Source organism: Cygnus atratus, chromosome 2 (genome assembly GCF_013377495.2).
Source record: "Cygnus atratus isolate AKBS03 ecotype Queensland, Australia chromosome 2, CAtr_DNAZoo_HiC_assembly, whole genome shotgun sequence".
Classification (NCBI taxonomy): Eukaryota; Metazoa; Chordata; class Aves; order Anseriformes; family Anatidae; genus Cygnus; species Cygnus atratus.
In genome coordinates, this window is record NC_066363.1 from 10,354,019 (window position 1) to 10,380,012 (window position 25,994).

General features: G+C 35.1%; 1 protein-coding gene across 3 annotated transcripts in view; it reads right to left on the minus strand.

Annotated features, from left to right (window-relative positions):
• Positions 1-628: 628 nt before the first annotated feature.
• Positions 629-25,994, minus strand: part of NCAPG2 (non-SMC condensin II complex subunit G2) — a 49,823-nt gene continuing 24,457 nt past the window's right edge. For 2 of the 3 annotated variants that reach the window (XM_035564325.2, XM_035564323.2), the window contains 15 exons: positions 23,425-23,647; positions 21,619-21,734; positions 20,978-21,151; positions 19,692-19,762; positions 19,265-19,418; positions 18,918-19,091; positions 18,308-18,424; positions 18,045-18,188; positions 16,247-16,346; positions 15,248-15,432; positions 14,341-14,484; positions 13,676-13,779; positions 10,697-10,794; positions 10,186-10,288; positions 629-4,971 (listed from right to left, as the gene is read on the minus strand). In XM_035564325.2, the coding sequence (XP_035420218.1) occupies positions 4,914-4,971; positions 10,186-10,288; positions 10,697-10,794; positions 13,676-13,779; positions 14,341-14,484; positions 15,248-15,432; positions 16,247-16,346; positions 18,045-18,188; positions 18,308-18,424; positions 18,918-19,091; positions 19,265-19,418; positions 19,692-19,762; positions 20,978-21,151; positions 21,619-21,734; positions 23,425-23,647 (1,965 nt within the window). In that variant the 3' untranslated portion in view covers positions 629-4,913. The remainder of the gene's footprint in view (positions 4,972-10,185; positions 10,289-10,696; positions 10,795-13,675; positions 13,780-14,340; positions 14,485-15,247; positions 15,433-16,246; positions 16,347-18,044; positions 18,189-18,307; positions 18,425-18,917; positions 19,092-19,264; positions 19,419-19,691; positions 19,763-20,977; positions 21,152-21,618; positions 21,735-23,424; positions 23,648-25,994) is intronic. The other variant, XM_035564324.2, reaches the window with a different exon arrangement.

Sequence of the window (25,994 nt, forward strand, 5' to 3'; positions counted from 1 at the left end):
TAGCCAAATTCAACTGCTAGGGCTGGTGACTGGCTAAAAGCAGTTGATAGAAGCAGCTTTCCCTGTAAAAGAATTTTGTGTGATGAACAGCCCCATGAAAACAGCCATCCTGCAGGTCAAGAGCAGCAGTCCATCAAAAAGAACCCGGGGACAGAGGAAGAGAGAAAGGGAACTATTTTTGTTACAAAGGATGGTCACGTATTCAAACGACAACCCTTGGAAGTTCTTTCGGTGTGAAGAAATACCACAAGCAAAATCGTTTTCTGTATACTGTGTACTAGAAGCATGCAATCTCAGAGAACAGTGTAAGAAAGGGCACTGCTTTTGGCATTTGGGGAGCAAAAAGAGCCCCCGCAGCAAAAGGAGCTTTTCCCTCCATGGAGCAGTCAGTGGGTGACTTGGGGCATGCTGGCCTTAAATAGCCTGGCACTGGAACCAGTCACTTCTTTTCTTTTCTTTTTTTTTTTTTTTTAAAGTACTCTCTTAGATTGGTCTAATTGGATTTGTACCCTCTTACAGATGCTGCATTTTTACTTCATCTGCTATTCTGAGAAAATGAAGTTGCTAATACGTGCCTTTTTAAATAAGCATGGCAAGATTGCTGAAAGGTCAGCGCATGAAGCTGACATTTCTTGATATTAAGCTGGTACTCAGGTACCAATTTAGGCAATTAGTAAGTACAGATCGTTATATTAAGAAACAAAGGGAAAAAATGCCAAATCAATATTCTTTATTCACATGAACAGTACAAACAGTTGGGTGTTTAATAATTGCCCCAAAAGGCAGAAAAGCACATGGCAGTACATAAGCAAAGAACCCAAAAGGAGGCTGGGCTGGCTCTGTCCTATATGTTCCTGGATGTAGGCATATGGCCATATAGGATTCACGTACCTTTCTAGCAAAAATATATGTACTTAAAATGTAAGGCTTTGCAGCAAAGCATCTGTTAGTGCAGCATGTAAAAAATTATTAAAACCAGGACAAGGATTATTATAAGGAATAGTAAGAAGAAACTAATTGAACAGAAGAGGGAAAAGGTACCAAAAAAAAGAACAGACTACGGTGGTCCTCTGGTAAATCATACTGGAGAAAAAAGTTAGTAACAGCTTCCACTTCCTACAAGTCATAAGCAGTAAGTACCAGAACTACCGCTGTGATACTGCTTTGAAAAAATGCTGACTAACAGAGCAGAAGGTGAATTTCCACTGTTAAAGCTTCCTCAGTGCTAATGGATGCAATTTGTGCAGCTTTTCTAGGACCATGAAGTGCAACTGGACAAATGACCCACTGGTAAAGGAGGACTAAGGACACATCTATTCCAAAAAGCATAACTTGGTAAAAAAAAATCCCAATGATTTCCTAGTAAATTGAAGCTACAATTAGAACATAATTAAAATCACGTAGCACTTGGTAGCAGCAGCACAGGCGAGTTTGAATGCACAGTGAAGTACAGCTGTCATTGGAGTAAATATCAAGAGGCCAAGGCAAAATTTTTTCCTTTTCCTTGGCAAGCCACAAAGTTTGTGTAGTTGGATCCCAACTTGAAGACATTTCTTAGCTAAGGAAGAAGCGTGAGGACTTCTCCTGGCTTTTCTTTAGCTCATGATTTGAAGCTGGGACAGATGGAAGACCGCTGGACTTTGTGTCCCAGTCAGAAAACAACAAATGAACCTTGTCATCAAAAAAGGGACCAGACCTTTTACAAAAAAGAATAAGGTTAAAACAGACACAATTAATGAAGTAGTTCAAAGCTATTGGTTTCTTCACTAATACTTAAACTGGATATATGTGCATGGAAGGGAGGGCTCCAGACATGCCATTTACAGGTACAACTTTGACTAGAAAATTTATTCTTCGGGCAGTTATACATTAACAGTGATTGCCAGTGCAAATTGCTAAAAGGTTGTCTTAGAAAGGAGTTATCTTGTTCATATTTCAAAAAGTTTTACTAGTTAAAGTTCAACTTGGGAAAGCTGAACAGATCTCAGTGGGTCTGTTCCAAAACTGGGAACTTCTCTGACATACAGGTTGAATAGCACGGCGAGCCAAATCTACTCTGATTATCAGTCGTTCCACAACAAGAAGCAAAGACCAATCCTTCTGCCCCAACAGCACTGCAAAGGCACTTTTAATTAGTAAGATAAAACAAATCTGATTGACAGGTTTCCAAAAGATAATTCAGCTTAAGAAATATACTATTTATTTATATATATATTAAAAAATAAATAAATATAAGGATTTAACATTTTGGCAAGACTTAGTTTGCAGTGAGAACACCAAGTAAAACCTTGTGAGATTTACCACAAAGACCCAAGGAGAAAGCACTTGACAGATGTTGGCTCACGGAATTCAAAGACAGAACATCATTGATTGTGTTGCAGAAATCCCATGGCTTTTCATCTATCAGAGGAATTATAACAGAGCTGGACCAGATCTCAGGCTGAGATCTCTACACCAGCTCCACTGCCACCACAGAACGATTTCAACACCCTTGAGAACCACTTGAGTATCAGCCACGATAGAATATGGACAAAGGTTCACCTCTAAGTTTTCTTACCCTCCTTCACAATATCTCCCTCTTAAGTTCGTCATAAGAAATCAGCCTATTTCTGATGTTGATAGTTACCTTTATTTCTTTCAGGCTCTGGGATATTGGGTCTGTAGCAGGTATTCCATAAAAAATTGAAACTGAAAAAGCAGCGCTATAGACCAAGGGAAAAAAGGCAGTAACTTAGATTCTCTTCTAATCTAATCTAATATGAGCAAATAATGAAAGATTGAAAAGCAGAAAAAAAGGAAAGTGATTTACATATTCATTAACTAATTTGCATCATCAGAAGATTTAAAAGGTCATTACTGGAACACCTGCCTGTTAACAGATGTAGAAGACTGAAGGCCAAAGAACACAGTTTTTATAAAGATGTTGATGGATAAACAGTTGGCAGATCTACAGCTACCTGCTGGGGCAGCATTAGACTTTTTGGCTCAGGCTACCATTGTGGATAAAGTAAATCTTCTGGAATTCACATAGCTATATACATATCCATACTGACTTGCCTGTTGCAAAGCCTGACAATTGTTTATTAAGGATTTGGTTATCTTAAAATATCAACATTTCAGCTAAATAAGACTCTGTCTAGGAGTGAAATTTTATGCACTAACAAAGTTACTGACTCCTACCACAGAAAGTTGCCTGACAGATGGGGGTACAGCACTATGCACAGATCCTAATCAAGAATAAAGAGTCTGTCTTAATTTAGCTAAATTTGCTAATTTCAGTGTCAGTGCCACTCTGTAACATTGGAGATCTCAATGAGCCATTTATATAGATACTAAATGCAAAGCATCCTGCCCCATTTTGAAGATAATTAAGTGCTAGATATGCAAGTCTAAGCTAGTCCCTGTACACTATCTTTATGGTCTCTGGCTGAATCATTTCCTGGGGATACCTACTAGATCTACTTCTAAAATAGGTTAAAAAAAAGCATTATGAATTTAGACATCTAATTTATAGATGCCTCAGTTAAGGCAAAATAACATGCAATCAGCATTGTATGACTAGTTTTAGGAGAGCATCTGTTCACATCAAAAAGTTAGGTAACTGGCTTACATGTTTGCGCTACCTGCAGTATTAATTTATAAAAATAGCCAAATGTACAGCAATGAAACTTATTTAAACTGGGATAGCTCAGAAGATAATATAGTCCAACCTCCAGATTAGGCAGGGCAAACTTCTGTCACGTTGGTCAGGGCCTTGTCAGTCGAATTCTCCTCATCTTCAAGGATGGATCTTCCACAGTCTTTCTGGTAAACCCGTTCCTGTTCCACTTTCAGTTTCTGTTCACTTTCATCCTTTTTTCTTTCATATGTCCAAGAAGTATTTCTCTTGCTGCAGTGTGTGTCCACTGCCTCACGTTTTCTTGATGTGTACCTCTGAGCAAAGTCTTTGCTTAATCCTCCTCATGTAGAGAACAGCAGTAAGGTTGCTCTTCTGTACTTGCTGATGCTGGTATATAGAATTAGTCTGCTACAGGTGGAGGACTTTGCATGTCTCCGAGTTGAACTTTGAGATTTGTCGTTCCTTGTGTCCAGCTCGTCAGGATTCCACTGAATCAGACAACCCTTCCCCTCAAAAATATCAACCACTGCTCCCACATTGGTGTCATCTACCAACTGACTGAGGCGACATTTCATTCCATTGCCCAGGCATTTAATTAAGACGTTAAACAGTACTGGCAACAGTATCTGCCCTGAAGAATGCCGCTAATTATCAGTATGACACTGTAGCACCCTTATTCTTCAAGTCTGATTGTCCAACCAGTTTTCCACCCTACTTGTAGTTCATCTGTACAGCCCATCTCTCTCCCATCTGGCTACAAAAATAATACATAAACCTGGGTAAAAAGTCCTGTGAAGAACAGGAAAGGTGACATCCTCTGCTCTCTCTGTTCACAAAAGGAAAGAAAATGAGGTTGGTCAGGAAGAATTTGCCCCTAGTGAATTCATGCTGGCAATACCCAATCACTATTTTGTCCTTCATGTGTCTCAAAATGACTTCCATAATGTCTATGAATAGGCTCTATAATTTTCTCCAGGTCTGAGGCTACGTGCTACCTCAAAGTATGAGAATATACAGTTATTATTTGTTTTATAAAAACAAAAATACTGCTTTGTTTTTTTTTTCTTTTACTTCCCCCCATATATGACAATTTCATACAAAACAACCTCCTTACAGGTCTTTGAGAATCTTTACTACTACATGATTTCTATACACACTTTTGTACATTTTGCCTGCTTTAAATGTACAGAGTAACAGAAAATAAAACTCTTAATAAATTTACAAGATAATATTATGCTTTTTAACACAGTACATCTTCCTTCCTTTAGTTTTCATGACAAAAGCTTCCATGTGGTCAAGGATTCAAAAGTTCATCCAAAATTTTCAGAGATGATTCATACAGGATTCTGAAACTGCATAAAAGAATGCAAAACAGGATTAGACATGCTCATACTAAGATCAATCCTCAGCTATTTGATTCTAAGAGTGTTTTTTTTTTTTTTTTTAATTCTAAGAGAAATCTAAGAGGTTTCCTTGACAAGTTATTCCATATATGCCATTACTACATCACTTTTGAAACCAGTTGTTTTTCTTCAACTTACCCATTTTTCTGCTGACCACCTCTAGCTATACTGAAATCTACAAAAAATCATTGTAATTTACTCTGTGAATTCAAGCACATTTTCAAATATTTAATCATTTGTATTTCATGTATATTTATATAAATGTATATTTAAAAGCACAACTCACTTTTCTTCACAGCATTTTTACAGCATTTTACATTTTTTTAAAACTTGGTCAAATCCTTTACTGCTGGTTTATAATAAGCTATTTTTCAGTCTTCTACTTTTTTCCTTTCACCCTCATTCTTCAATCTTCATAATTTTTCTTCTCAACTCAGTAATTTTTTCCCAAGCCTGAGCTTTCTGTCTTATCCTTATTAACTACATGCTTCAGCTGCTTATACATCCATCTTAGACACTTTCTTACTGTTTTGTTTCACATTACTCCCTAAACGGTCTCAAAGGTCAGCTTTGAAATTCCCATTTGGAAAGCCCTTTTTATTTTCTTGCACTCCCAGAAATTGTCGCTCACCTAGCCTTTGCAGGTGCATTCTCATGCAACTTCTTCTAATACTGCTCTAAGACATCCTCAAAAGACAGAAAGACTGTGGTCTTCTGCCAAAATATTTTATTATTTCATCGTTAACCACTATAAACTTTAATCTTCACGTTACCTTTGTAGAAGATTCTGCCACCTGTATTTCTCAAATATTGTTCATCCTTTTTTTTTTTTTTTTTTTTTTTTTTTAGTTACAGTCCTATACTGATGGCCTGGAATAACCAAGGTAAGTCAGACATTAATCATGCTGAGTTAGGGCATTCATCAAGGAGACACCAAGACTACAAATACAACAAGAAACTGTATTTTCTTAACAGTGTATTTGATGCCAGGTCTTCCTGAATTCAGACTGCCATGGTTGCATCACATACTCTTCCTTTATAATGCTAACAGACTTCAAGCCATAATCAATCTCAACTGTCAAAATAACCTAGTGTACTAATTTTATGGCACATTTTAATAATTAGTTAAGTACTGTGGTCACATACACAATGCTACTTTGTATAATTTATTTATTTTTATTTATTTCTTTATTTTACAATCTACAGCTAACAGAGAAATACTTCTATAAAGTTGGTCCATCCATCAACACCACACCGGTCAAGCTGCAGACAATGAGCTATGATTCAGGATAACGGTAAGCCTCCCCAAACAAATTTAAGTTAGTTTTACTAGGTACCACTGCGGTGAACGTGCTGATGGGAGGCAGACAAGTCATACACAAAGTTATGTCACAAAACGATGCAAGAGTCAGTATTTATAGATGCAATGAGAGTGCAATAAGGAGTTCTGGAAGCTACTTAAATGATAATATTAAAGAAATATCTTTCAGCACATCCATTAGCTCAGTTTAAATTCTAATGCCTACATACTACGATGCTAATTAAATACAGAATATCAAGATAAAGGTGTTATCTTATAGCACATTTGTTTCACAGAGAATGGAATACTTCTCTAGCCTCCAAATCACTGCACTGGAAGCTTTATTGGCCTTTTTTTTTTTTCTAGAAATAAATACTTGCATTTTATAAACTAAATTAATGTGCGTGCCATTACTCTTGAGGAAATTCTCTCAATATACAATATGCTGTCCAGAATTTTAAAGTGCGCTGAACAGCAATTTTAGACCCACAGGGCCTTCTTAAACTGCTAGCTCAGCTGAAGAGGAAAGACTAAATTACAATGAAAAGTTTTGCTTCTAAATCAGTATAACAACTCCTTGTTCAATGGCAGCATTTTAAGTACTCCACCGGACAGGAGTTTTACTTATTTATTTCATTGCTAATATGTAATAGATGACTGCTATGTTAAATTTAAGACGCTGGCACAGAATGCCAAGTCTCTTGGGAAATTAAAGAATATCACTGTTTCGTGGTATACCTGGGTATTAAATAAAAATAATCCATCAGAGTTGTTAGGAGATAATGTATTCAGAAGTAAGAAGCAACAATGAAGTATGAATTATTTCTTCAAGCAACTTGAAGTATGAATTAAAAACACAGTAATATGTTTTAGCATGCATCAGTGCAACATCGCATCTTTTAAGATTATGGTCAAAGTAATTATCTGACGTCTCACTTGCTGCATAACGTAATTAACATTTAGGGGCTTGGTAAGTAGAGTGGAAAAAGACAATGATAAAATCGTTTACAAACAACAGTGCACATTTCAGACTATATATAATCACCTTTTAGTTATACATTAGCACGCTGGTACTAGAGCACTAAAAATAAGTGTCTTCAGACACTAGCAGCCCAACCTGTTCCAGCAGAACACCTATCTGACAAAGGCACTAATAATTAATCAAATTTAACACCAAAGGAACTAATAATTAATCAAGGAAAATCTAATCATTAAAGAACTTCCTCTTAACCTTTTCCTACGTGAATTTGTTTATCCTTTTGGGGAGAGAAGGCGGGAAAAAAACCCCACCAACCTCACAACATATTTGTGGGAGTTCTTGAATTCTATAATCCTCCCAAAATCAGAAATGATCACACAGCTCTGCAGAGTTTTTTGTTATCATACTGTAATTCTGATTTTGGTTACAAATACTTCCCAGCATCATGCTCATATTCCTAAGCTTTTAACTTTATCTACAACTCTCTCTTGTTTTTGTATGATACAAAGGTAGCCATTCATATATCACAAAATTAAAGCACTGTGTAGCATCTTATGCTCTTCATCTGCCCCAACTTGTAGGATGATTTGTCCCTGTTCACTGGGCAGAGATGTTCATATAGATTCACAAAGCAATTATCTGTGTTCTTACTGGAATTTATAGGCAGTAGTGCACTCAAGTGGTAGCAATTATTCATTTTAATGTTCCTATTTATTTAATCATGTTAAGATTTGCTTTAAATTCTCTGTCACTGTCTTGATTAAAAGAATTGCATAACCGAATCATGATACTCTGCTGCTCACCTTTCTTTTCCAGATCATAATTATAATTTTTAAAAATATTCTGGTAGAACAATTGGCAACCCAGCACTAAATGACTCCATGGAACAAAATATCGTTTATTTTTGCTTGATTTTGTTTCTAAGCTAGGTCCCAACCAAAGGAACTTTGTTCGCAGCTCAGTAACTAATTAAAATGAGCTACCCAGGAAGCAGAGTCACTATGATGAAGTTTTAGAAATCTAACCATGCAGTGACTATTTATCTACTTATTTATTTTTGTTTTTACCAATTTTACGTTACCTGAGCACAATGACCTCTGCAGAGGCCACTCTTAAAATCTGAATAGCAGTATTTCTGTTTTCTGATTACTTAGGTCAGACAGAAAAAGGAATAATGGGCTGATCTTTATTTATTTATTTATTTATTTTTCTTTTTTAATAAATCTGGTTATTTTGATCACATATAACTGAAGTAGATCATATCATAAAACTTTCTGATCTACTTCTTAAGATTACATATGTCATTTAAAGAGCTATATAACACCCCTTAGGCTCTGATATAATAGATTTAAATGAGCAAATGAGTGTTTTGTTAGCAAAAAAGCTACCGCTATATCTCCTGCACTTCTGAATCACATCTAAATGTATATTTACTGCACAGCCCTTTAAAAGTTCTACTGCCAGAACAAGTTAGTGTAGCTGTTGGGCTTCTTGACAGAACTCAAGTGCAAATTCTAAGGATTTAAAGTATCATAAAAGGAAAGAAATAGGGCCTATGTGGTCCCCTCGATAAATCACCTGCTTTTTCATACAGTAGCTTCTCATAACTTTAGTATTGACTTTAAATGAGGGACACAAATTCAGTCACAGCGGAGCTGAGGAAGGTCTCTGTCTTGCACAAAGCCACATGCCTCAGGCCAGTGATCCACCAGAAGAATGTGATGTGGAAGTGGGGAAGCGTTTGAAGGGCCATGCAAGAAATGGTTAAATAAAATAAAGAATTACTTATTGATTGATTGATTTCAACAACCTCCTCATGTTCAGAACAATGTGGTGCGTTGATAGCTTCTTTCAGTATGGATGAATGTCCATAACCAATTTGGTTCTTTATCTAGTTATCCCTACACCACCTTGTTGAATATCTTGAAGGATTATTTGCCACAAAATAAGTTACCTGTTTTGTTATTCAAGGGTAGGAGAGATGGAAAAAAAAACATTATGTAAAGAAATCAGTTATCCTTCCCACAGCGTGCCTACCCTTCTCAGTTACTAACCCTACCAATCAGGGGACACAGTGAACTGTAAGGTAGTTTCTGAAGTACTTAAAAACATGTTATGTTATTTAAATTCCAGTAATCTGTTTTTGTCACAGTCTGTTTGTGCTTCTTAATGTCTACTCTGCATGTTTTCTATTTCCACAGGCAGTTCAATAACAAGGCAGAGATCAAATGTTAAAATTTTATTTTAGACTTGAGCAATTTTGAAACACTTGAGGCTAAATCATTCATAGTTGTCTGCCTTAGGCTGGTCTGCAATAAATGTTTGCATATGCAATTTAGCCAATAGCGCTCAAGAAACCACCCAAAAAATTCATCCCAAAAAAATCTAAAAGTCAACCACATGTGAAACAGAAATCTTAAAAATGACCAAAATAAAATCAACTGTGGAAAGTTCTGAAAGTCACTGTTATATTCACTTAAATTTTTAACATCTGCGTACGTGTTCATTGATACACCTAATACCAAGATCCATGAGAAAAATCTTCTAATAGTAAGAAACTTAAGAAAATACTTGGTTTGTCCTACACTTGCTGAAAACAGAACTGAATTTCTGAGTACTGCAGTGTAACAGGATTAAGTCATAATGCATTCAAATTAAAAGCAAAAAAAAAAAAATCCATCCCAAAATATGTAAAGATTACAATCACAGAAAATGTATGGGCAGGAAATTTAATACTGTGCTGAGCTCAGTATCTCAAGATTTTTACCCACTGTTTTAAACCTTGCAATCATTCAGAATGCTCGAACTGTATTATCTAAGTACAGAACACAGCCATTCACTGCAGAAAGGAGAGTTTAGTGTTCATTTCCCATAGCACATTTACCTTTCTGTATTGCTAGATTCTTCTGTGGCAGTTTCCTTGTATGTTATCAGCTTTCTTTGAATGACAGGTGCAACATCCTTTAGAAGCGAAGCTCTGTGCTTACCTATTTGAAATATGATTATGTTGAAAAGTTGGACAAAAACAATGCTTTATCAAAAAATAAACTTGCGTATTTTCATTGACTATCTTTTTAACACAAAAGATTCTTTAATTAAAGATTAGATATGACATAAGATTTTCACTGCCCTGGATTAATTACTGTGTCTTTCAGCAAACCAGAATATGGAGGTGGACCATATGAGTTAGCAGATAGTTGTATTTTTAAATTCACTGCAAAGATTGAAAGTCCAAAGCTTAACAACATCATGTACAAGTGATATGTCCTTAAATTCTCTAGAAAAATGGTAACTTAACAGGATGAGGAAAAGTGCCTGTTGAACTTTATAAGAACTTGGCTTTTAAAAAGTAGCATAGCAGAAAAAAAATACTGTACAAAAACAGTTCGACTGACCTTTAATTATAACCACAATGCAGACCATAGCTGTAAGACTAAAAATCTCTTCAATTTCTTTGGAGAGAATGCATTCCATTAATTCATTTAAAAATGACCTAAGGAAAAAATAAAGGAAATATACTTTATAAATAATGTTTCCTTCAAAACAGAACAGAACAACAAGCTTGTGATTATGTTACCCTGCCACCATAGTTTCAAAGATACCATGCAGGACAAAGGATATTTATTGGGTGACTGAAAATTATATGCTTCTTCTGAAACTATGAGAATATTTGAGTTAGCAGAATGGTAAATTGTTTGGGAAGAAAATAAAGTTTGTACACAGAATAAGTAGTTTTTATGAGAAATGAAGAGCTCGTGGAGTACTTTAGGAAGGATAATCTGAAAAAGGTACTAGATTTACTGGAATTTAACTTATGCAATTTGTAGTGAAGTTTCTAATTTCAATTTTTACTGAAGTTTACAATATATTTATATGGCTCCAGTGTATTATTAGTAACAACTCAAGCCCTTAAATCTATTTCTATTTGTAGCTTAATTAGAACCTGGAGTTCAGTTAATATTTTAGTCTAAAATGTGTATGTCATAAAAACAAAATGGAAATGTTTCCAATTCAAAAAGCAGCACTGAAGAACGTTTATAGCTGAATATAGCCCTGAAACACTTTCCAACTACATCTTAGATATCAAAAGCATGGACACACTAACAACTTTTCATTGTGAAGTCTGAGATAAATACTAACAATACAATCAAATGTTAAGATGCAGAAAAGCATCTTAAGATATGCACTTTTAGCAAGAGATAATAGTATTACCAGGAAACTTTAGTAATATTTTGAGAGAATATATTAAGAAAAATGAAAGAAGGGAGTCAAGAAAGAGGTCTGTTTCTCTAGTCAAATGCAACGGTGAACATTTTCAAGACAGTTTCAAATTTAATGGCTCTTCCTTTTAGTATTTCAGCACAATAGAACCCTGAAGTATGTCGTTAACAAAAGAAACAACCTCCACTAATGATTCAGTGAATAAAACTTTGAAGCGATGTTTGAGCTTCTACAAAGATCAGAGAATGATGACACCTCTTTAAGCTCTGAAATCAGTATTCATGAAGCTCCTTGTGTATTGTATTAGCTTTATTATATCCTTGTGGAATAAACTGACCAAGTGTCAATTCCATTTCATATCACGCTTAAATTGCTGACTGATAGAATTCTGCCTGGAGTTTTGACTTTGTTACCACAATGTTTACTTTAGTAAGCACAGTCTTTAGTTCCATGAAGGAACTTTGTAATAATATTAACCTGTAATAAGACACTGCAGAGACAGCACAGCTGTCTCCCCACCGTCACCACAGAAGTCACAACAGCCTACAAGCAGAGATAAAATATTTCAGAACAAGAAGCTATTTCCAAATAGACATATATGAGACAAGTAATTGGTTCCTACACAGTTTCCTACTAAAGAAAAGGACATTCAACTAACTGTCAAATATTGCTAAGTGACAATATTATCACTGGTAGGGGGATTGAAATTAAAATTAAAAGTTTTAAATTAAAATTAGAAATTAAAATTAAAAGTAACAAATTAAAAGTACAAGAGATTGACTCATTAGTAACTGAAAGCATAACTGGCACTGCAGAACCTGGTACAAAATGATTGCATGTTCACGAATTACAAGTTTGCACCAGATTCTGTAATGTCAAAGGCTTTTACATTGGCACGGAAAGGTAATAATTTCTGAGATTTTGAATGATTTACTACTGGACTCCTTCATTACAACCTATAAATACAGATTTAAAAAAAAAAAAGAAGCCTAAAAAGCAGATCTCAGTCCTGAAGGACCAGTGGAACCAGATGTATATCATCTTCTGACTTAAATGTTCTTTACACCAAGAAGATAAATTTCAGAAGATAGATACATGCTTATCAAAATACTGATAGCAAAGTGCTGGTCCAAACTAGAAGTTTTCTTCAAGAATGGACAAGATCTGATCACTAGAAGAAAAAGTTTGAGAGGAATTTGTTGGCTTTCTGTGCCTCTTTTGAGAAAAACTGGGTAAAGTCATTGTGTTTCACTGAAACAGAATGCTTCAACAGACAGCTGCCTCTCAGAAGAGCAAAATTTGTATTAGGAGATAGGAGACCTAGCGCCAGACTCTCTGAAATCCCTTTTTTTGTTTTTAGGATTTAGGGAAAAAAAAATCTTAATCTCATGACAGCAGATACAGAGATATTCTATGCCTGTCAGGTGAAGATGTTAAGAATAGTTGTGCTAAGTCATGGAGAATCACAGGGCTTTTAAGGAATAACCATTAGCCCCTTGATCATTCACAATATTCTGGTGTGTATAGTCATTGAAATAAAAATTGAATACGAACAAACTAACCAAAGGAAGGATAATAAAATTCAGTTGTGACAATTTTAGCAGACATTCAACAAATATAACAAATAAAAAAATTTATGTCTTAAAAAAATATCAGATAGCCCTACTTTTGGGGGCTTTTAGGACTTGGATACTTTAAACAGGTTTGAATGTTATTTTTTTTTTATACAGCCATTAGTACATTTGTGACCTTATTGCAGACATTCGGGTTAAAGGATTGATGTTATTTTTGGTAAATATTTTCTCTCTTCTAAATACTCCTATATTGAGGGGACTAACGTTTATCTTACGAGAGAAATCCAAGATGTAAAATTAAAGAACTCCATTATATGAACAGTCTCGTACGTAACTCTTTGAAGTAAAAAACAAGAACAAACAAACAAAAAAACACACAAAACACCAAAACATCCCCTCTCCCTCAGTCAGTATCTACAAGCATTATGTCCAGAAAAAGAGGTTGTGGTCATGCAGATGAATTTAATAAGCATCCAGTTCCTCAAAATTTATTTGAATTTAGAAATTAAAACTTTACCCAAAAAATAAATTATTCTACATTATTAACAACCTTGGACAAATTCATTGAGAAACATTTACCTGACCACATTAACTGTCTTCATAATTATGGTCATTAAACTGCTTGAAAGAGGTGGAAGGTCTGAAACAGTCTTCGGTATAGTTAAGTCTCTTTCACTGGAAGCCTAAAAAATGAAAATCATCAACACCTGTAAATTAAGAAGTATATGTGTGCAGAAAATATCCTGGCAAGTCTATACTTCAGTGATTATGCTAACCAAGACACATCCTTAAATAATTAATGTTCACATGTATTCTTTGAACACCCTTAAACTAAAAAATGTGTACAGTCCAAATTAACAAAACGATTTTAAATTAGAACGGCTAAAACTAAAACAAATAAACAGCATTTGTACCAAGGGAAATATTTATTACTAGTTACTATTTGTAAAGGCATAGCACACTAAACAGAAATTAATATCTTTTTTGTCTCCAAGTTTAAGTATGTATACATCATTTCTAAATATAACCTAGATGACAGCAATTCTCTGATTCCCTGTGTTAGGTCTTTTTGGTATCAGGTTCTGAACAGTATGACTATGGTAAAGTTTCCTGTTTGTTCCATGCCAAAATACACATAATCATCATCTGCAGTAGAAAAATCACACTTTCTGAATGCAGCTCTATTATTCTAACATTAAGTTTAAGAAGGAGTCAGTGTAAAATAGAGTCAGCATTAACTTTACCTTCTGTAGCACGTAATTTATCTCTGCTACTATTGCATCTAGGAGAGTAGAGAGCACACCTTGGTGAACTTCTGGGCAAGACGAACGCCAGTACTGGACTGCATATATGAATTCTCCAAGAGGCATTTGAATAGAGCGAATTAACTAAAACAGAAGAAAAACTGCTGTTTGAGATTGCTTGAGTATAATTAAAATATTTCAGCAAACTGTTTTCTGCAAAGTGCAGATCACACCTTGAAAGCTATTGTGGTATTTTATTCACCAGGGATCAGAGAGGAAATCAGCAACGTGTGGAAAGTTTACTCATAAGTTTGGAAGAAACAAACAAAACAATGGTTGAATCAAAAAAGAACTTTTTTTCAGAAGTCCCAGAGAGCAGATCATCGCATTTTCCAGTTATCCACCTGTCTGACTACTATCTAGTCTCTGTTAAAAAATATAAAAAGCTAACGTTTCTGTGAAGATAGGACAGTCGGAAGAACTCTCGGACATCGTCCATATATTGAAGCTGATGTATGCTGAAACAAATAAAAAAATAGCTATAATTTCTTCTCTCCCCCAAGATCATAACATATATAATTGAATTCTTTGCTCTGGATTGAGAAAAATCATTTTCTTTGCATTTAAGTTTAATAATCTATGAGTACTAGGGTAGTTCAAGATCAGTTGTAACAGAACGCCTTGTTCTTTATTTTACTAGTTTTTCCGTTGCTACAAGACCAATAACAGTTAAAAAAATCCATTGGAAATGAGGAAACCAAGAATAATGTTAGAAAAAAATAACCAAAAATTTATTCAGATGTTGAATGGGACAATAACCTCAAAGTAACTAAGTGTAACACCACTTCACATTTGAGTAAAAAGTACGAATTCGTCTACACATAGGTAGACATTTTAAGCATAATACCTGAATCCCTTCTTCCGGCTGTTTCTCGAGTCTGCATGCGACACATTCTAAAACTTTCTGGAAGACAGTCTGTACAGCATGGAGAGGACTTTCCACTTCATGTGTCTCAGTGTTTTGAGTCAAAGAAGCTTCAGTAATTTCTTTTAGAACACAGAGTAACACTGGAGTACAAAAGCCACCTCTCTCTAAAGAGATCCACAATATGAAAATTGTAATGAGATACCATGTACAAGCTCAGAATGAAAACTGTTACATAACATAAACAGCTATAGTTTCCAAGCCTAGACAACACATTTAGTTTCTGAGCACCTTTAGATGAAATTTTCATACAGTTCAATCAATATTTCAAGTATAAATCCAGTGTCCCTTCCAAAAATTCTTGAAGCATAAAGATTGTAGATTTCTTCAGGAGCTAAACTTTAATTCTGTCCTTACTGTCAACATAACTTTCCAAATGTGAGCCAAATTTAAATAGTGTTACAATGTTGTCTCTTAAGACATACTGATACAAATTTTGTTATACACATAGAATCACTGAATGGTTTGGGTTAGAAGGGACATTAAAGATAACTAATTCCAATGCCCCTGCCATGGGCATGGACATGTCCCACCAGACCAGGCTGCCAAAAGCCCCATCCAGCCTGGCCTTTATTTTTAACAATGTGTGTGTGTGTGTGTGTGTGTGTGTGTATATATATATATATATATATAAAAATAATGTGTATTTGTATATAATCTGTATTTCAAATAACAGTAACTGGTATGTAACAGCAAGTAAGAAACATTAGTTATCAACAATATCACGACTCTGGACTGCTTCTCTGCTTGTATTCCATTTTCTGAAAAGCTGCTGTTACTTCTGACCATATTATTGATGCTAGCATAATCTGTAAATACCATGTTTTGAGAAACAGACTCCAAAAAGCAACAGTGCTGTCAATACAAAAAAAGTCATCTAAGCATGTATAGAGATGCTGACATTAGCACAAAATATCGTACCTGTTTGTATAACTGCAAGTGCTATATCTAAAAGGTATGCTTGAAATTTAAGATTTCCAAGGCCAACCATTATTAGATCTTTACACACTGTCAGGTAGTCCTGGAAAAGAGATGCAAAAATGTATCAGAAAAAAAAAATATATATACATATTTAAAGCAACAGTTCAGTATTAGCAAAAAGTAGTAAAAATATCAAATCAAAGGAATCGTTTAATTATCTTTTACATATTGAAGTTAGATAAGGGATGGGTTGGGGGAAAGTCTTCAAAAAAATCTTCACAGTACTAAGAATTTTCTGAGACGTTATGTTGGATTAACATGTATAAATTTGTAGGTGTTTATCCATTTTCACTTTCCCATTGCAGAAGACAAAAAATAATACATATATTAAGAATTCCTGCCTCACAGGACATCAGCTTTTCCTCAACAGAGTACATAGTTCCACAGTCCAGCAGAATAAGCATCTGTCTATCCTTCCTTGAAGGTAAAAATACTACTTAGTGGACAAATACACTTAAAAATGCAAGTGATGGGATCCAGTGGTAAATGCGCTACTGCACAAGGTTATTATATAGGTATAAAAATCCTGGTATATATTTTTATGTTCTGGGACACTCTTATGTATGGATAGGAATACAGAAGTAGCATCATCTCCATTTTTGACACCAGCTGTAACACGTAAAAGGTCAAATTCAGTGTACGAGAACAGACAAGTGCTATAGTTAAAGAATACATCCCTTTTTTTCTTGTTTCCATTTTTAACACAATTCTATGTTCTCGAATAAATTTGAAAGTAATTCAGAGTAGGTGCACCAGATATGTTCTCAACCTTTGAAAAGCAGGAGTTCCAAAGAGTGTTCCAAACACTTTGCTCTTTCCTCCAAAGAAAAATGTTTCTCAAAAGGCAGGAAAATCCTCTGTCTTTTTCACTCAGGCTCTAGATCAGAGGCACTGATACGAAGCATTTACCCAGGCACATTATGACCTCTCTACCTATCTTGAATTGCAAAATTAAAAAGGGCATAGTAAAAGAGCATTTTCCTGCGTAGACACACACCTGTTACACACTAAGACTAGAATACTAATGCAGACAGCATAGAGAATTTCTAAGCAGCCTACGTTTAGGTTAGTTGAGTCATTCAAGGACATAGATTGCAATTAAAGTTAGTCCAAATCTTTCCCTTGATCAAAATCTGCAAAGACCCATAGCTCAATGGTAAAATCCACATTGGGTTAAGTGATACATCAGGGAAATATAACAAGACAATTCAAAACTAGCTTAAGCATTATCTAATCAAATGCTTTCTGTGAAGGGTAAATGAAGATAAGGGATACAGGACACTCTCAGGAGACAATAAGCCTGTGGGATGATCCAAAGCCCCTTCTTTGTCCCTAGGAATTGAAGGAACACTGATAGCAGTACTAAAGGAAAAAGAAAAATCTTGGCACCAAGAATAACTGAGTAAAAATGGTTTGGTAATTCCAAATGACATGAAGAGACATGCTGGAATGAGACAATACAGTCTCAACAAATTCGCAGTCTAAACAGAATGACCCTCCAATGAGTCCCTGCCCATGACACCAAGTGCAAAATTTAGGAAGGAAGGAAGGAAGAAACAAGCAAGCAAATATCATTAGATTTAGATCCTGTCTCTCACAATCACACCACCTTCCCCACCCTCTAAGTCATCTTCTGTTGTGATCCAAAAACTCCACTGTATTATGCTTGCAAACATAAAATTGCCACATATACAACTTATAAATCAAGCTGTTGCCAATCCAATAAGGGACCTCTAACCTGGATAATTAATTGAGAAACATTACTCTGTTTTGAAATGCCATCCTCTTGATCAGTTGCTAGCAAAAAAGGTACAACTTGACTTTCTATCCAATCACCTGCCTCCTTCAGAATTGACAGGTAATCTTTTCCTTCTTCAGAAAACTGGAAAAAAATAAACAAAACACAATACAATTTTACCATTTGTCTAATTTCAATTCTTTTGGAATTTCCTTATCCTGTCAGCTGTAACTCCAGCTTATTCTGAAAAGATATAACCGTACCTTGTTTTGAAGATGAATACTCAACCTGCAACATAGGCTGAAGGCTCTTAAGCTAGTTGCTTGATTGCAGCTAACAGAACTTGTATTGGTTGCTTTCAGAATTGAGTCAAGAACTTCCTGAAATATTACAGTTTACATTAGATTTTCTAGAAAGTCCTTTCAAATGTTTCTTCTCTTTTTCTCAACAGTTTTAAACAAAATATTTTAAAATAAGAAAAATAAGAAAAAAAACAAACACAATAAAATGAAAAGGCATAATTTCAATTACTTTCATTTTGCAACATCAGAACAGATTTTCAGACTATTCCATACATTGCAAAAGTCAGGTCCCTTAAAAATGCTCAACACTAGATCTTAAAAACTGGAGACACCTAAAAATGATAAGGCAGTTAAAATCTGCCACCTATAAACAATTTTGAACTAATGTACTTCTAGTTTCAAATATTTGTCTGAAGTACAAATAAAAAGGAAAACCTTTTTATAAAGCAGAAGAAGGTATAAATGAAGCTTATTTATTTATTCTTGCAGACCTTTAACTTGAGTAAGGCAATATACGATATGATATGAAGCACCCTTTTATAAGCATTCTTTATGGTAAGGACGATAATACCTTTGCAGCTCTCAAAATTTTGAAAAGCTGGCTCAGCTTCTTTTTAGGTGCAGAGAGTAGGCAACCACGATTAACAGGATGAGTCAGTAAATATTCAATGTAATCAAGTGCTAATTCTGGCTTTGATTCCTGTGTTACATTGATACGTACTCGTCGTTCAGATGTTTTAAGGCTCTAAATGAGAATGAAGCACAAAACCGATACAATAACGTTAGTATTTTACTTTACAACTAATTCCAAAGGAGGAAAACATAGCATTGAAGAAGCTCTTTCTTAAGAAGCAAAACAAACAGACAAAAATGCACACTGAATTTATGTATTCTTATAATTCCTTGATGTATGCACACCTTTCTCGGGGTTAGCACGTCTGACAACCAATCACAGGCTAATTCCATTATATGTCCCACTTGTCCCCAGTGACACATGCAGTCTATCAGGGTAGAGTATTTGCTTTGGTCAGCTCCACTGTCAATATTTCTGAGTTTGGAGATCACACCACAGCTTAGAAGAAGGAAAGGAAAAAAAAAAAAGGAAAAAGATGTTAGCTTTACATCCATTAGTGTAGAAATAATTCAAAGATAATCAACCAATATAATACCAAAAAAACATTTAACAATAGCTCAAAGACATACCACATAGATTTTACTAACTCCGCAAATTTATTTAGTGGATTAATTTATCCACACAATCATTTCACATGTCAGCTTGTGAAAAATTAACAAAACAGTCAACAAGAGAGTTCTCGTCATCACATATTGGATGTAAAGATAGTACCTGAAAGTAGGAATAGCAGCAGGGGGCATAAAGGATGCCAGAATAACCAATGGAGTCATGCAACGGTCATCCTATAATAAAAAAAAGGGTATGATATGATGTACGTGTACTGTCACACATGGAAAAATAAAGAGAGTACTCATTATGATTAAATTATCTCAAACTGAAGATTTTCTTCTTTTCATTATAAATGGAAGTGGAAAAAAAATCCTAACAACACATGGCTCACAATCTAAAACTTCTGATTCATATTGTTGGAGGTCAATTACCAACTACTTTATCATTTAGCTTTCTGACAAACTATTAGAACAACCACCAAGAATTATGGCTCCATTAGATTATATTCCATTGCAAAAGAAATAACAGCTCTAGCTTACATTTTCCAAGAAGCAGCTGTTATTTAATTTCACAATTATGACACCACCTAACTCTTCTCAAGTAACTAGTGCCTCAAACAAGTATTCATGCCAATCAGAAATTTTTTAAAGGCTGCTTTTAAAAAAAAGGGTGCTTAAATAGTAATAGTAATGTAGAAATACACTACAGGTTGTTACAGCACATCATAATACAAAGTACAGACCACTACATAGTCTCAATTACATTACATAAAAGCCAATCTATGTGAGAAACTTTTCAAAAATAATATATCTGTTGTCCAGGCTTTATGAATACAATCAAATGAAATTATTACCTATTTAGACATTTCAAGAGCTGAAACCTTTTAAAGATGATTTTTAAAAATAATATGTTAAAAAAAATATATCTAGCTTTTCAGGAAAGAGACATTTCACTTCAATCTGTAGTCTTTTAGAAAATAAGCCCCTGATGATGAGTCTTTTTGGATCCAAGCTGCTTACTCACTGTAAGAACATCAAAGTCAAGAGGTCACTTGCTAAAGCTGGATATCTTGTCTGCTCATCAGAACCTATGAAGAGGGATGTTACATCCTCCACCAAAAATGATTTGTAATGTCTTTGACAACTTCCAAATGCTTTCAGGGTAGAAAGATATTTGGTCTATCTGTACTGCAGAATATTATGTAGAAATGAACTGCATTCCACTCCCCTATTATCTAAAACTGACTTGAATGTTATTAAGTATAACAACCAGCATTACTCAGTATACTTCACTGCAAAAGCCATAGACAAAAAAAAAAAAAAAAAAGACTTCCACTAGACAAGGCTTCCAAATGCACTACAGGGTGCAGAGGATGATATTGGCCAATGTCAAAATATCCCAGCCTGAAGAACAGCACAAGAACAATTAAATCTATCAAGGAGACTTACCTTAAATACTTTTAAATACTCAGGAAGTACAGAAGCAAATTTTCTGATGGCATAATCTTTGGCATCTTCATTGTGATCTAGTGCTTTGCGAATACTTCTCCAGAGAATCACTGTAATCTCCAATAAACTGGCCATGCAAGCCACATCATTTATTGATAACACATCATTCAACACCTGAAATAAAAACACTTAGATGATGTTACCTATTATATACTAAAATACAAATTTGTTAAAATAACGTTTCAAAACCATTGAAAATCCTTGTATTCATTTCACAAAGGTGTGGCATTTATTGCAAAATATCAACTCCATGATTCATTCATAACCTCTAACTCCATTCATCTTACTACATTATTTTTTTGTGAAAATATTTAATTGCAAAATCTAGCAAACTTGTTTTAAATAGTGGAATTAGAGAAATATTCAAGTATGCTCCACATTCCTTCTATCTTATTCTACATACATCACCAAGTTTCTCTTTTTGCAGGGCATGAAAATGCCATGATAGTGGTTTTCCCCTTCTAATTCCACAGATGTTCAATTGCTTTCCTTCAGATTTCTGTCATATTAACTGCCTGTATCTGAAATTAAGCACCACAGAGAAAAGATACCAGAACTTATCATAAAATGGACTTTCTTACGCTTATGTTCTCCTTCTCAGTTTCTTCATCTTCGTCATCATCATCATGAAGACTCTCTTTCGTTGCTTTCTGGATGCAGGCATTTAAGCAGCGCCGAATTGTTAGCATCAGTTTAGCTACATTTAAGTATAAGTAGAATAAATGAGACCTTTACTATTTCTTAAGAAAGTTGTTAGTAAATGCTTCTAAGTACAATGCTAGCTTCTGAAAAGCAGACAACAGAACCAGGAATAGCTGGAAAAAAATATCAAATTTCCTGGTAAATGAAAATGGAAAAATGGACAAATGTTTTATATAGTCAAATATGAAGAAATGGCAACATTATCACGAGGTTCTTCAATTTCATTGTTAAAAATGTCTACTCAAAAAAAAAGTCAAATCAGGATCAGGGAAAGCTCCTACAACTCCTACATTCATCTGGCAGAGCTATTAATTTAATGAATGACGTCTAATACCACATTTCTTCCAATGTACATTCCAGTTACTTATGAAAGACGCAGTAGCCAAACGATTGCACTGCTTAATGCGGATCTCATCTTTAGATCTAAGTGAAAGGGTTATGCTCACCCTGGTGAAAGCACGACTAGTTGAAATACCCTAACACAGTATTTCAAAAGTACCTTACTACAGTAACATGATCAGTCAAGGGGCAATGGCTTCTTCATTTTACCCAAGTCACTCCATGCTGACTACTTTGTTTTTATAGCATCAAAATTCATCTGAAATATTTCTTTTCCCCAATCTCACTTGGTTCAATCACACTTTTATAAATTGCAGCTTTACTCTCTACAGTACATATATTTGTCACTGAAAGCCTTAGACTACCAGATTATCAGACAAATATTTCTCACTTCCTATAGAAGCTTCCACATAGAGATCCCTCCAGAAACCAGCTATTTTACTTCACTATTTTTGCATGATAAATAAATATTGATTTAGACAATTTTACGGTATGTTGAAGGAGAAATGGAAAGAGACACCAAATAACAATATTGGCTATGAGTATAGTACAGCATTGAAGAGCAAAAACAAAAAAAATTACTGTTGAAAAAGTGTCCTGGTTTCAGGTAGGACAGAGTTAATTTTCCTCCTAGTAGCTGGCAGGGTGTTATGTTTTGGATTAGAATGAGAAGAGCGCTGATAACATGCTGATGTTTTAATTGTTGTAGAGCAGTGCTTACACCAAGCCAAGGACTTTTCAGCTTCTCGCTCTGTCCTGCTAGCGAGCAGGCTAGGGATGCAGCAGGAGCTGGGAGGGGACAGACCCAGGACAGCTGACCCAAACTGGCCAAAGGGGTATTCCATACCATCTGACGTCATGCTGAACAATATATAGGGGTGGCTAGCCGGGGTGGGGGGCCGGCTGCTCGGGGATAGGCTGGGCATCGGTCAACGGGTGGTGAGCAATTGCATTGTGCATCACTTATTTCGTACACATTATTACTATTAATACTATTATTATTATTATTATTGTTATTCTTTTCCCTGTCTTAATAAACTGTCTTTATCTCAACTCACAGGCTTCACTTTCCCGTTTCTCTCCCCCGTCCCGGAGAGGGAGGAGGGAGGGTGAGCGAACGGCTGTGTGGTGTTTGGCTGCCAGCTGGGCTAAACCACAACAAAAAGCTTACGACAGTTGTCATCAGAGCTTATTGCTGGTGTCAAAAAACAAGAAGACCCACAAACTAATATACTAAACCCAAAAAGATCTACCAACAATGCACCAGTGTGAGAGAGAAAATTTAAAAAGCAATTACATTGTGTGATTTTGGTATTTCCGAAGACTTAAAATGGCTTGTGCCTTACCTATATTGGTGGGGGCAGTATATTCATAAGCATATTGATAGAACTTTCTAGCCGCTGCCGAATTCATCTGGATTAAAGTAACACAGCGCTCACACCACACATCCTCAGGCTGGTTAACGGGGAAGAAAGAGTTGAATAAGAGGTTCACTATGCGTCGCGACACAGGCCGTGAATCAACTTCAAGGCGAGCCAGAAGATGCTCCATAGGACAGATTTTCCAAAACTTTAAAAAATGAGAAAAGACATTAAAGTAACTGGAAAAAGGGAAAAAAAAGTCACATTTACTGTTGGCCGCATCAAAAGTCTCAACAAATATGAATAGCATTTACCAGAAAAGCATGAGCATTTTTACCAAAATACCAGGATGTACTTCAAGTCGTGTAGTGCTTCAACACTGCTACTTTATCGTTCTGATGCTCTTCTAAACCTCCTGGTACCTTTGACAGACCAGTAAAATTCTAGTTCGGGCAATTCCAGCTCAACACAACTGAAAAGCTAATTGAGTTCCACACGTATAGGAAGGAATTATTTACTCTAAAACGATATCACCACAAAAGACAATTATTTGTCATTAATACGCCATGTTTTGTATTCTCAGCATGGAACAAAGTAGGACCAAAGGACTTTAAAGTTTGTCATGCTCCCTAGAAACCTGTATAAAGCAAGACCCTTTCCAAATGTATCTCAAATGTTCACTGCATCCCACCATTAGCAGAGTTCTAGCTTATTGGTAAAGCAGTAACTGAAGGCTATGAAATTCAGAAAGAACAAACAACTTGTTATGCAAGCAGTAACACTGCTCACATTTGCCACTTTTGTGAAAATATCTTGAATTAGTTATGCTGTGCACTTCCAGATAAAAAAAGACGACCAAAGAAACCTCCCTAAAACCACAATTTAGGATTTTTTGGCAGTGAAAAATATTATTTTACTCTTGAGTAAAAATAGCTGCAACAGCTAATTCCCTTGGGATTCCTAACTATGGGCATTTCTACTAGAATTACCATAAAAAGAAAGTGCTTGGAATACACACTGAAGTAACCTCAGGACTTAAGAGAGATGTACATTACAGGTTTTAAATAAATAGCAAGTTAGTGACAAAACAAACACTGTATTTTTTTTTAACACATAAACCTGATCTTTTTTTTTTTTTTTTTTTTTAGAAGATATGAATCTTTTACTATGTAAAAACAAAGCAGAGTGGATGGAAGTTTTCCAATATGCCTAAAGAACAAATAATGGCTAAAAAAGTCCCTAAGAACTTTACACCTGCAGTTGCAAATTATCTTTTTTCTCTGTATTTTATGGCATATTCAAAGTAAGGAAAGCCAAAAAGACTGTTTGCTTGAACTTTCACACTGAATGACAGATAACTTTCAAACAAGAATTTCTCATACATTTAACAGAGGCACAAACCTTGCTTTCCGTATTTTTAAAAGAATACACACAAAGCAACAATATTAAAATATTATTTAGGGCATTGTTGAGATTGAATAAAACTTTTAAAAAATTAAGCTTGTTTATATTTTACTATACAGGTAAAAAATAGTATTTTATTATAAAAATAAAATCTGATTTTACTATCAGATAACTGATACTAATGGATCAAATCATGACTGTAGATGTCAGTCCTTTAAATCATACTTGGATCAGCAAACTGCCATTATAAAAGCAAAGTCTGCAGACTTAAAACTCAGCACAAGTGCCAAGTGCTTGTGAGGTTACAGAGTGATGTTGAAAGGGATTTAAAAACATTTAAAACATTAAAAACATTTAAAAACATATAAGACAATTATAAAAATGACATGTAATCAGATTAAGGGAATATATGCTTGTTGAGTACTTTAAGAATAAATAATAACATTATAGAAATTATACGTAAAATTTCAAAAAACTTTCAGAACTACAGTACTGTGATCAGTTGTTTCTGCTGATTCTATGAATCAAGTGATATTTCCCCTACCAGTTAACTCCCAGGCACAATCTGTGAGGTTCAATGTCACAGAGGTAACTTCTGCCACTGTACATTTACATCCTCATTGTAAACCTAAGCTAGTATACAAAGCTGAAAGCCCTCAATTCTGAAATGGCCTCCCATTTATCCTGTGTTCTGAGCCTATCTGGGGGAATTTGGAAGATACTGAGGTGGTCTAGTCTTAGTATTATGTCTCCGAGGTCCTGTGATCAAAGCTGGAACGCACACATTTGGCAAGTAGGTAATTCTCATGTTATGGAGGGATGTGTTTCTGGAGCATTGAAGCCTTAAAATTCTGACAGACAGAGCATTTATTCAAAGGTTAATTCTCTCACGAACAACGGATTCATACACATGACTACATCATGCATTTGCATAGAACAAGAGAGGCACTTCCTAATAACTAGGCTCAGCAAGAGACAAAACCACGATTAAAATAAAATATAAAATTGAAATTAGTAAACCATTAACAGCAGAGAGTATCACCCTATATTATAAGAGTCCATGGCAGAACACAAAGTTGTTTAAAATCTCTATGAAAGATAACAAAATGCTGGAGTACCTGCCCACAAAAGGCAAATAAAAATTATAAAAA